General features: G+C 45.6%; 1 protein-coding gene across 2 annotated transcripts in view; it reads right to left on the reverse strand.

The window, feature by feature from the left end:
• The window catches only part of kremen1 (kringle containing transmembrane protein 1), a 65,153-nt gene that overhangs the window by 34,399 nt on the left and 17,674 nt on the right, over window positions 1-13,080 (reverse strand). For both annotated transcript variants that reach the window (XM_015960512.3, XM_015960513.3), the window contains exon 2: window positions 8,075-8,237. In XM_015960512.3, the coding sequence (XP_015815998.3) occupies window positions 8,075-8,237 (163 nt within the window). The remainder of the gene's footprint in view (window positions 1-8,074; window positions 8,238-13,080) is intronic.

Genomic DNA, 13,080 nt, shown 5'->3' on the forward strand with positions numbered 1-13,080 from the left:
CCTGAGGACAGCTCCCCTCTCATGATACTCAAATCTCCCCCATCAGTAATTAAAGAGGTGGGTTCCTCCTCCTTTCACCTCCCCCTTCCCCCCCACCTGCACACCCGTCCTGCAGGAAACATCATCCGCTTTGTCAAAGCGAACAGGGAAGCCCACATGACAGAGACAGTCGATCCTGCCCCGAAGTGCTTTCTGTTTGAGAATCTGAAGGGTTGGAAAAAACCAAAGCTGGAGGACAGACTGTCTCAGATGAACCCAGGTGCCACAGCAGATAAAGGTGGGCCTTGATGGATGGAAATCTGTTGGTTTAGCCCCGTGGCACAAAGACACGATCCCCATGGAGACCGATAAGTCTCTGTACCAGTGTGTGTGAGCCCGACTGTGTTTTCACAGAATCATAACCAGAGGTGGAAAGAGTACTAAAATGTCCTGTTTAAGTACCAATACTTTGATAATTTTTTACTCAAGTACAAGTAAAAGTACTTGAGTAAATGTTTACTCAAGTAAAAGTAAAAAGTATCGTAAATAAAATGTACTCAAAGTAAAAGTTACTTAGTTACATTTTTGTCAGCGTAAGGATGGCTACATCTAAGTATCGCAAAATCACAACGCAGGTTCACAACACGCTCGTGTGTGCGCGCGCACACACACACACACACACACACACACACACACACACACACACACACACACACACACACACACACACACACACACACACACACACACACACACACACACACAGCATGTTAGAATCATGTGAATGACTAATTTAACTACACTGAACTGCTTTAGTAATAATTTAATCTCTTATTCTGGAGTAAAATAAAGAAACAAGCTAAATCATCACATATCGGTGGCATCAAGGAGCATCTTCTGAGTTCAAACACAGGGATGGAGCACAATGTTTACACCTGAACAGTACCAGGATGTTTTAACTCACAGAGGCCTGCAGGTCTTCTGTTTTATGAGCAAAGCGCTGAGAATCCGCTTGTTATGAGCGCTAAACGTTATTTTGGCGCTTTCGTGCGGAGCGGTAGAGAAACACATTTCAAACACGGAACCGAGTCCGGCTACCGAACCGAGCAGAATTCTGATGATGTCACACCGGTGCGCGAAGGTGCGGGTTCCACAGTGACGTGGCCAGATCTTTTAAAATGGGGTGGCCCAGGTAGTGCACTTCTTTATGCAGGGGTGGCACCAATGGTTATGATTTTTTTCTACCCCAAGCATTTTGTAGACAAGTCTATTTAATGGGAATTCAGTGGGGTGGCCAATCAGATTCCAAGGGTGGTATGTGCTACCCCAGGCCACCCCCTGGACACGCCCCTGGGGTTCCAACCCACAGGAGAGGAGGGAGAGAGGAGGTAAGCAGCGAGTGGATCACAGGGACTGAACTGATGTTTTGGAGCAAAACTGCGGTAAAAATGTCCGTTTGTCCTCATTATCTAAAGTGTACCCCCCCCATCCGGGTCAGACACGGCGCTCACGCAATATTTTAAATTTATTAAGCTACAATTTATTTTTACTCAGTAATGGATATGATTTAAAATGTAGCGAATTATAATTCTTTTTTAAAAACGTACTCAAGTAAAAGTAAAAGTACAGATTTTAAAAACGACTTAAAAAGTATTAATACATAAAAAAGCTACTCAATTACAGTAAAGTAATTAGTTACTTTCCACCTCTGATCATAACAGGATTGCATTCCCATCCAGCGCGTCAACGAAAGGGTGCTGGGCTCGGATGGGAATAGCTTGTTCCCGTCTACCCAGAGGTAGGACACAGCAGACATTTGGACTCCTAATTGGCACAATTACTCTGAGTCTTTTTTTTTCCTCTGAGTGAGCCACACATTTCGCCAATTTAGGCGTCCATCAGAAAAACGGAGAGCTGGCTTCTGCTCCAACGATTTCCTCTAAACCCCAAATTTATGATCTGGTTTAAACCCCTTTGTACCATAAAAGCTTCAAGTACAATCAGATTAATTTACATCAAACTATTCAAGCAAAGAATGCCGCTAATTTACTCCTTGAAGGAGCAAACATAACTGTACGCTGACTTGGGTGGAGGAGAAGCACTGATTGGAGTGGTGATGAGGAGCCAGCTGGGATTTCAGGTCAACAGGAGATCAGAGTCTGGTAATTTACTGCATGACAGAAAACTCTAGAATCGACTGGAATGATTCAACATGCAAACAGAGCCGCATCAAGGCATGAGCAAAAGAAAAATGGTCTTTACAGGGGTGGGAAACGTGTGTATTTGCAGTCCTTTCTGGTAGGAATGGATGCCTTGCAGGCCATACTCAGGGCAAAAAAAGCCCAGAAGTGCTTGGATCAGCAGGGACAAGTCTGCTGCAGCAGAGAGTGACATCAGATGACAGGATTTTTAGTCTTATTTCCTGATATTTGAACATTTTGCCTCAAATTTGATAACAATACGACTCCACCACTGACTTGCAAAGTTGATGTTTTATCTCCACAAATAACACGAGCCTGGAGGAGTTCTGCTGTGTGGTGGAGTTGCTAATGCTAACAGTTAGCTTCTACTAGCCGAGACGTTCTCTGCTGCTTCCTGCACACTAAACCTACAATAGTCTTCCCCGTCGCTAGTGTAGATGGGTGAGTCCATGAATGTTAGTGACAGGGTGACGTAGCTCTGTCAGGCTTTTCTAATCCTAGAGTTTCACCGTCTGTTTTCTATCAGAAGCTAATGCAGGAGATTGGTGTAGGAGACTATTTTCATGTTCAGCTGGATAAAACAGTGACAATTATAATCAGAAATAATCATTAAAAGTTTTTTTTTTCAGTGAACCAGACCTTTAAAATATTTGCTACAGGTGCTTCCTTCTGAGCTCACTTCAGTTAATGAGATTCATGTAATGAACGTTTGATGATTTTTTTTAGCCATTTAATTAGGATGAAGAAGAAGAAGGTGATGAAGATGTTTGGAAGAACTTTGTCTGAAATGTATTTTTTTGGCTTTTTTATAATTATATAATCTGGATAAATGACCCGCACTCGTGTAGCGCCTCTCAGAGTAAGAACTCCAAAGCGCTTTACACTACAGTGTATCATTCATCCATTCACACACACATTCACACACTGGTGGTGATGAGCTACGATGTAGCCACAGCTGCCCTGGGGCGCACTGACCACCACCAACAGGCAACGTGGGTTAAATGTCTTGCCCAAGGGCACAACAGCAGAATTCGCTGTCCGGAGTCGGGATCGAACCTGCAGCCTTCCGATTACTGGACAACCCGCTGAGCTACAGCTGCCCCAGCAAATCACAGTCGTCGTGGACCCGACTGGAACACCACTCACTCTGGCATTCCCATTATCTCATCTATGTAGTGGAAAAGCATTAGAACCATGGAGAACACTCATAAATTCTGCCCTACACACACACACACACACACACACACACACACACACACACACACACACACACACACACACACACACACACACACACACACACACACACACACACACACACACACACACACACACACACACACACACACACCTGCAAACAGCCATGAAATGGCTGGCAAAGCCATTCAGCCACTCACTGAACCGTCGTGCACTTCACACCATCACCCTAATGCACCAGGAGGACAGCCTGCAGAAACAGCTGATTGGCTGGAGAGATGATCAGTCAGGACGTTGGTATGGAGATTAAAATGAAGAGAAGGTCAAAGACGTAATTAACTACTGACCGTATATTTTAGGTTTAGAAGTGCACAGCATCGGGATTTGATTCTATTTTTTATTGACTCCTTAATCCAACCACGCTGCTGAAATCGGCCTTCCTGCATCTCCGCTGCAACACAAGAGCTCTTGTCTCGTCCCCCCAGGCGTCCAGCCCCTTTCTTTGCAGGGGAATAATGTGACATTTCCCCTCCGTCCCGTTTTTCCTCTGTTTTCACCGGAGTATTTTATTGCATGTTGTAAAAGTGAAATGTGTGTGTGTGTGTGGGGGGGGGGGGGGGGGGGGGTGGCCTCTCCACTAAATCTGCAGTGATGGGACAAAGCGTCAGCCTGTAATCCTCCTCTTCTCGGCTTTTCAACATCTGATACGAGCTTAAAGCGGTGTGTTAAAGTTCAGACCCCCCCCCACACACACACACACACACACACACACCACCTCAGATCTGCATTATCCACCTGCGCTTTGGCCTCGGCCTCAGGGTCGGACGAGCTAAACCCGCCCTTCATTGGGCTTTCCTGCCCCGTTGTTCGTGCGCTACCGCCCATCGTGGAGCTGCGGTGGTTGGAACGGAGGAAAGGCTAAACCCCAAACGAGTGAGACACAAATCAGGTGGAAGGATGCGTTAATCTTGACAGGTCATGAAGGTTTTATTTGAATCGCAGCGTGCACTCAAATGCAAATCAGGAGGTTTGAAAATCAAATCGGACGGCGCGACTGGAAAAAATCCACCTCAGGTTTCTGTGATGGAGCATTCCAAACGTCTTCCAAAGAAGTGGGATCTTCTCCAAGTGGATGGGAAAAGTTCGTGTGAGCAAAGGCATGCGCTGGTGCTTGACCTTGTGCAGACATGCCATAAATGCCATCCCTCATCTTCTCACAATGAAGTGGTCACTTTAGTTCTGCTGGTGGGAGGCTCGCAGCTCAGGAACACATCCGAAACGGTTTGGGAACGGCTGCAGGCAGCAGAAATCCCTCTTTCAGTGGGGAAGCAACGCAGTGAGCTGCCAGCTGCAACAGAGGCCAAGAAAACAGGCGAATCCAAACAACGAAATGCACTTTCTGAACCGCTTGTTGGAAATAACGAGCTCCTAATGTGCAGAGATCGCTCACCTCAGTGCTCTGCATACATCCAGCTCATAAATCTTCCAAAATCCAAGTCTTGTCCAAGTAAAAGCCAATTTGTCCAGCTCCACTTCAAAGCACCGCCGCGTCACGAGTTTACAACCACGACTTGGAGTCTTTGGGCCGAGAAAGGGAGGGTGGTTCTGTTTCCTACGGTCCAAAAAAATCTGGGCCAAGCCACTGTTCTGGACGTCTCGGTTAATTTCATCTGACTCACGGAACAGAGGAAGTCCCTGGGAAAATACAAGTCTGACAGTTATTCCGTGTAACGCCGACAGCTGCGCTCGGAGAGTGACTGGCAGGCGGAAACGGCTCCCTGACGCCCAGAGCCGCCGTGCCCCTTCGCATTTCAGGGATGAAGGGGAGAGATCTGCTCGCACAGACTGAGCGTGCTCGCGTCCACGTGATGACGGAGCTGAACGCCATCTTTAAAATGTCCAGAAGTCAACGTCTGAACGGGCGCTCTGTGTTCAAACCGCTCTGACAGATGAAATCAGACTGACCAAGGTCAGGAGCTGGTGAGGCTGAAACTGAGAGCGTCGGAAGGCGAAGAGGTAAGAGCAAAGACACCAACGTTACAGCAGCCATCAGAGCAAGCGCGGCGCCCTTAAACGCTCTGCTGCGTGGCGTTCGTCGCCTTCCGTTTAAGGCGGGCTACTCCTTTTCCTTCCTGTTGCTACTTTTCCATTTCCTGGTTGTTTAGCAAACTGCTGGTATCGGCGTGAAACCCGATCTCAGCTAACAGGTGTCAAACATTCCCTTAATGATGAATCTGAGCCGAGAAAAGTCCAAGCTGTCCTTCTCCACTTGTTCTAGTCATCGTTTCATTTCCTGTCCAAGTGCGTTCCTCGTTAGCGCGTCCAAAATGTTCTTAGAAGTCAGCATAAAGGGACTGTAATAGAAAAGTAATGAGAACTGTGGCTTTGGCGCTGAAATATAATTAGTTTCACGTTTCTAAAATGATTTAGCACGGCCACGGGGAGCCCTTCAGCCTCATTCAGACACATTGAACGTGTTTGTTTCTTAGGCTAAGGCTGCATTCCATTCCTTCTGTGTGGCAGGAAGCGTTTTAGTTTTCTAAAGAAGAAACAAAGAGGATGGGGCGGTATGGGTCTGCTTGTGACAGATGCAAGCTCTTCACATCGTCAGGACATTAGAGCAAAAATAAGAAGACTGTTGAGTTTATTTATTAGACATTCGTCATTTTTTAATAAAGGTCATTAATGCTGATTCGGAAAATCATTGTTTAATAAAAATTACAGTTGAATTGTTTTATTAAAGGGACACAAGGTGCGTTTGGCTTGTTTTTAACACCTTTTTAACACTTTAATCTAACAGCTGAAATGTCTCCCCAGCCTTCCTTAGTGTCTGCAGGAGGGAATCATCCCTACATGACAAAATGTGCTGGAAGCAGACCGCCCCAGGTAGGTCAGCTCCAGTTTTGTTTCCTAAATCCAACAGACCGGACCGGCACTCAGAAGCTGCAAATGCAGAAATCTGGCCAAGACGTGTGGGTAGGGTGACCAGATGTCCTGCATTTTCACGACTCTTCACGCGTCCCGCAAATTAAGACTCATGTCCCGCATTACTGACAGTTTCCTGGTTCGAGTTTCAATCTTATAAGAGAAATGGTGGAAAAATCTGCCTGTTGCTGTCGATCAAACGGAGGCGGGACTTAAACGCAGATCCGGAGCGTGCGTGGAGCGCGCCCGAACCACCAAAACACGCGTGAGCGAGCACGGAGGAGAAAATGTTGTAAACTCGTGAATTAAACGTGTTCAGAGACACTCGACAGAGTCTTTGTTGTTTCTGAGTCATTCTTCATGTCTCGGTGCGGAGTCTGACATGAAGAGGTGAAAAGCAGCTTTTCCAGTAATTAGACAGGTCCATGATAAACACAATGGAGGCTCTAACACAGACACGGTGCTGCGGGTTCAGATTCCTGCTACACGCTGAGCCCTTAAAGCACAGTGAAGAAATAATGAGACTAGATGGAAGCTTTCATCACTTATTCTCAGACATTTGAGGCAGAAAGTAACTCTGAGAAACTTTTATCAGATCAGATCTGATTTTTTTAGAGATTAGAATCGGATGTTTATTTATTCTCTCACCTAAAATCTAGAAGAGTTTCATTGTCATGGTTAAAAAATGTTTTGTTTCTGAATTATGAAAAAAAAAAAACAGCAAAAAAGTTTGGATATTTTTTAAATGAGATGCTGATTTTAGTGGGAAATGAATGAAAAACAAACTTGAATGGATCTAAAAATATTACTGGTACTTTTACTGTCGTTCTGTTGTGGAAAACATTGAATGAAAACTGTGAAAAGCTGCTTAAACCTGCATGTTTTATTACTGTGGGCCGATCTGTGTTATTAAAATGATCAGAGCCACTACAGAGTCATGCTGTGTAACGTGAGAGGAAGTGTGGAACAGTAACGCTGTTGCTGTTTGCTTCTTCATGTTGAGTTCAAATAAAATATGTACAAGAAATATATTAAATAATAAGAATATTATTAGATGTATTAGTATCAGTGGTGTTAGGGCTAAAAGGCAGAATATACGTGTTTTTTCTCATTACATTGGAACTTCACGTTGTCCCACATCGAGTGTCTCTGTCCCACATTTGGCAAGTTGGGATCTGGTCTCCCGAGTCTGTGGGGGTCTGAGTGACTTTTCATTAACTGCATAAAGGTTCATTTTACCTTTATTTATATAACACTTTAAAAACACAGCCATACGGCTGACCAAAGTGCTGAACAGTCGCACAATAATAGAGATAAAAAACATAAAACAGAACTATAAAATACAGCCAACAACAATAAAAGAAGACAAGACGATAAAAAAGTACCAATAAAAACCCGACAATGCACAAACCGACTCAAGAAAATGAAAAAGTTGCACGGTTCCCCTTTAACTAGGAGGTCCAGAACGGATAGAATTTAAATCCAACCTGGAAGTTGAAGCCAATCCATTTTTACTAAGCGCCCCCTAGCGGACGACTCTAGTACAACGTTGAAGCCCCGCCCCCTTCTAAGATGCATGTTTAAATGCTTTTTCTGACACTTTGATTTATTTTATACTTAAACAGGATCGCGTGCAGGTGAGTGGGCGGGGCTTTCAGCGCTAGATCCCACCTCCATGAACAAAATCACGATAGAGCCCATCAGCTGGATGTTCTAGCCTCCCCCTAACTCTACACCAGTGGGGATGCTCTTGATCTAGAAGAGAAACTCACCTGCAGAAGTTGTGGCTTCCCAGACCTCCCTCCCCATTGGGATATTTGAGGGTGTTGTACGGGTGCTGAAAAGTCTCGTTCCAGAAGAGGCAGGGTTTACCATCGAGCTGACTGGTCTGGTTCTGGAAGCCTCGGTAGTCCTCTCCGTTGGCAGTATAACACTCTGAGGGGAAAAAGGAAATAAAGACGTGAATCCAGAAGGAACGCCTTCATCTGGCGTGTGGTGTGAGATCCTAGAGACAAGTTGTGAGGTAAAAACGTACACAGGAGGGTAAATGAGCAGAAAATGACCCGCTTTATTAGGACATCTGGATGCTGGGAGGAGAAAAATCTCCCATTAAAACAGTTTAACGTTCCTAGAATGATTAAGAACCATCATATCACGTGCAGACCTGATCCTTCTTAAGCTCTGGCCAAAAGCATTAAGGCAAAAATCACCAAAGGCACTGCTTCAATTAATGTTAGCATACAATCAGATGGAGGGGTGGGGGTGCTCAAAGATATACAGCATAAGCAGATGTGGCTTGAGTTTGGAAGTATATAGCAACCATATGTGGCCACCGAGTTTCCAAAGGAAAACAAAAGCTGGTGGAAGGCATTTCTTCCCAGAAAGAGGGAATTTCAAATAAACAGAGTCTGATGGAGGGTTGATGAGCGAGCGCCGCTCAGCCTCGGGGGGATCCTGTCATGAGAGCTTTTATTTCTAAAACTGAATTCCTTGTTTGATGGCGTTACTAAGAAAGGCAGAAAACAATTAATTCACCGTTATGATTAGCGCAGGCGCTCATAGTTCCTGCAACAGAGAGGCAGGATAAGCGAGCAGGAACTGAGTCAAGCGGGTTTGGGTTTGCATTAGAACGGCTGCAAGAGGAGGTCTCATGTCCTCATTAGGAAACAAACCAGCAGATTATAAACAACAAGATGAAGCGGAAAGGACGCTAACCTCTTCACAAACCATGCCCAGTTATGGTAGTCTGCAGTTTTCTCACGGAGGAAGTGAATTTAAGTTTTAAACAGTTTTTATTTGGAAAGACAAAAGGTCATAGCTTATTTTTAAAGACCAAGTTCAAGCATTTTTGCCACACACCTGCAGTGGTCTCTTGTTATAAATTAACGCCTTGTGAGTTGATCGCTGAGGGGAAAAAAAAAGCTCTGGCGCTTTTGTTCCAGGACCTAGAAGTGAGCCAGATGAGAGGTGAACGGCAGTCGGCAGGATTTGGAGTCGTATTTCCTGATATTTAGACATCTTGCCTCTGGTTGGCTAACAGCAACGTGACTCTACCACTGGCTGTTCGCGCTGCAACGTTGATGTTTTATCTCTACAAGATGCTAATGCTAATGGTTAGCTTCTACTAGCAGAGATGGGCTCTGCTCTCTCCTGGACGCTAAGTCAACAACAGCTTTCCGCGTTAAGATGGGCGAGTCCGTGAATTTTACAATGTGACGTGCTAGTGCCGCTGGCTTTTCTAATCGGGGAGTTTCTCTGTTCCATCAGCGGCTAACGCAGGAAACAGAGGTAGAAGACATTGTTCCCGTTTAGCCTGCATGTGAAACCCAGAATATTCGATCATATTTCATAAATAACAAGTACTTACATAACAAACTGATTTAGAAGAAGCTGGTTTGCAGAAAGTCAGTTTTCACAAAGAAGAAAGTTTGAAAACGTACAAGAGTCTAAGAAATAGACCCAATTTACAAAATCTCTGAAATGAACTTTGATTTGTTTTAAGCAAGAAGAGCGAAGATGGTGGTTGTTCTGATTTAGTCAGGTACGAGAACGGTGAGCTCCAAATTAGAAGAAGACTAACTGCAAAATTACCATCTGGTAATAAAATAAACCCCCATGTTAATAACAGATCAGTGTAACCAGGAAGTGTTGCGGTGAGACGCTGTGGAGGTCCCATTAGTTTGTTCTCCGCATTTGACCCATCCCCTGGGGGAGCGGTGAGCTGCAGACACAGCTATCGCCAACCATTTGGTGGTTTAACCCCCAATCCAACCCCTCAATGCTGGATGACCAGCAGGGAGGCACTGGGTCCCATTCTGTTCTAAAGTCTTTGGTACGACCCGACCAGGAATCGAACCCCGATCTCCCAGTCTCAGGGCGGGCTCTACCACTCGGCCACCGAGCTTTGCCCGGGAACGCTCCGATGACGCCAACAGGAGAAGGCAGAAACAGAAAACAGAGAATCAGAAGAGATTTCGGAGTCTTTGGTCATAAATCTTGTTGATGGTAATGTTTCATTTTTCAGTCACATATATTTGAGGTTTTTGTTTATTTTGTTTGTTCCGGCACCTTTTCGGTACACGTAGCTTGCTACATCTTTCAGCTGACCTCCATTCCCACAATCTCCAGACACACAGCGTACATTTAGCCCGTGTGTGTCTTTCCATTTGTTCTTTTCCATCAGACGCCATATGTGAGGGTCTTCGGTCAAACGGACATAAGCCGTCAAACGTCGTTGCACCAAGCTTGGTGTTTGGCTGGTCTCCACGAGGCCTTGTTGCTATGCATGCAGTTGGGCAATGGCTGGCCTCTTATCAAGACAAGCTGTTGGGTCCGAGCATGAGCTAATGCATTACAGTATGATATACCGTCATCACAGCCCTTGGTGAGCCAGCTGCACTTCGGCACTCTAACATTCCTGTTTTCAAACCCAAAGCCTCCCCATTCCTACGATCGTGTCTCATCATCTGTTCTTTCCTTCTCTGTCATCCGCCTTCCAGCCCTCAGACAAACATTTCCTCAGGGACTTGGAAAATCTGTGATGTGTCTCCCGATTCTGGTGTTCTCAGATCGTTTCTGTCGCATGCCGATGTTTAGAAAAGAATCCAGAAGCAGAAACTCAGCAGGAGGCAGATCAAATAGACTCGCTGATGACAAACTGAACGTGCAGCTGAAGCAGAAAGTCACAAACAGAAAACTAAAGCGAAACTGATTTCAGAACTGGGAAAATGTGGACAGCAACCCGGGACTGAAGGGACAGAAGCACGGATCAAGGTCCAACACAAGCGGAGTGAAAGGCAAGAACCTAAAACAGACATATGACTCGATAGTTCTACGGGCTTTCTGCACCAAATCCCTCCCACATGAAGCAGCGTAAGTCACGACAGTCTCAATATCTTCCAGAATTAGCAGTTTCAGGGCTCTGCCACTCCGTCAACCAGCCGGTGATGGCCATGCCCACCTTTCCCATGCTCGTGCTGCTATAAGCCGAGAAGCTCAGATATGCAGGATGGGCTCGGAGTCGGGCATTCTGTGCTCTCCTGCAGATGGGATGTGGTTATCTTCGATTTAGCTAGTTTGTGACATCACAAATGGGAGTTTTTGAAACGGCTCGTTGTATGCACATAATTCCTAAAACCAGACAGGGACAGATGATGGATGGACGAGATGTTTTCCTGTTTGGAATGCTTAAAGAGGTAGTGGGATGAGACTGAAAACCCCTCAAGGAGACCAACCAGGAATTATCTGAACCAGGTGACTGAACCACCTGATCTTTTCCATGAGACGGACCAGCACGGCTGATCCTGACCACCCCATGGAGGACCATTTCATCTGGGATCTTTGTTTCAGTCATAATTAAAATCTCACGGTCATGGATGGACTCCTGCTGCCAAAATGAATAAAAATATATCTTTACTCATTTCCAAATATCTTTATTTTCACAACTTTGTTTACATTTTTATCTTCTCGTTTATTTATTGTATACTTTGGTAGTGAGAGTCCTAAGCAACGCCAATCCTTCCGACTGCAGGAAAACAGAGAAACAAGGATCAAACTACAGTTTAACGTTATTTAATCTCTCGTGTGACGTCGAGCGTGCTCCATATTACTGGCAGTTAGCTTGTATGCAGGCATGTCTTCCAGATTCCTGCGTGCACCGCAGAAGTACTCCTAACAGTTCATTTTAGAGCTCATCAGAGGCCCCGGCTGCTCTCAGCGTGACAGCCAGAGTTACTTTTAATTAAAGCCGTTTCTGTTGCGTGGTTCAGCCGAGCTTATCAGGAATCCATCGTCTGGCTGACAGGAGTTCAGCAGCAGCGAGGAGCCTCGGGTGTCAGGTTTCTGCAATTATGATGCCACTCTTTTGTTGGTAAACGGCTCCCATCTCTCAGCAAATTAATGCTGGCTTGGCAGGGGAAGATATCCACTACTAGATCGTAAATCCACCTGAGATCGGCTGACAGCAAACGACTCTGTAAAGCCACAAAAACAGCTTAATGGAGGTACAACAGGGGTCACGCCTTTGAAGTCCTTACAGAAAGGATGTAAAAGAGCGACGGAGGGAAAATGTTGAGATCAGGTCCACACCCAGAGGACCGACGAGGCGTGCTGCTCACTCCTCAGGTCTTAGAGGCACCTGTAACCAGATGCAACCCGAGGATGGAAGCCGTGTTCTGATGAGCATAAGCGAGCTTCGCAATCCGATCCATAAGTAATAAACACGGTGTTGCATTAAAAACCGCTTTAATTCCAAAAGAAGGAATGATGTGAGATGACTTTTCTGGATGCAGAGCAGGAGACGCTCCTAACTGACATCAGCACCTTCACAGCAATGAGTTACTGCTTCTCCAAAGTAATCATGACTGCCCCAGTCACACAGGATAACAATCAGGCAGGAAGAGGGCAGCCGACTGCATCCCAAAGGAGCTCGCGTCCTTCAAACTTCTCAAAAGCAGCGAGTATTCAAATGACTGAACTTGCTGAATGCATTGTGTCAAAAAGAAAAGAGACGACTCCACTTTCCACAGCTCTCCAACAAAACCCCGGAGCTTCAGGAAGAAGCGCGGCTTGTCTGCACATGGTCTGGAATGGGTCGGCGCTGGCAGTCGCTCCACCACCAAGTGGCCAAGCTGGGCTTCCAGGATTAGATGGTGAATGTGGCATTTGGCTGTTTGCGGTGGGAATGGGAAGGATCTGCAAAGACTCCGAGATAAGTGAGGTTATCGTAAAGAGGAACACCCCCCAGAGGATGTCCACAAACCATTTTACCTCACAGATA

This window comes from Nothobranchius furzeri, chromosome 10, assembly GCF_043380555.1.
Source record: "Nothobranchius furzeri strain GRZ-AD chromosome 10, NfurGRZ-RIMD1, whole genome shotgun sequence".
NCBI lineage: Eukaryota > Metazoa > Chordata > Actinopteri > Cyprinodontiformes > Nothobranchiidae > Nothobranchius > Nothobranchius furzeri.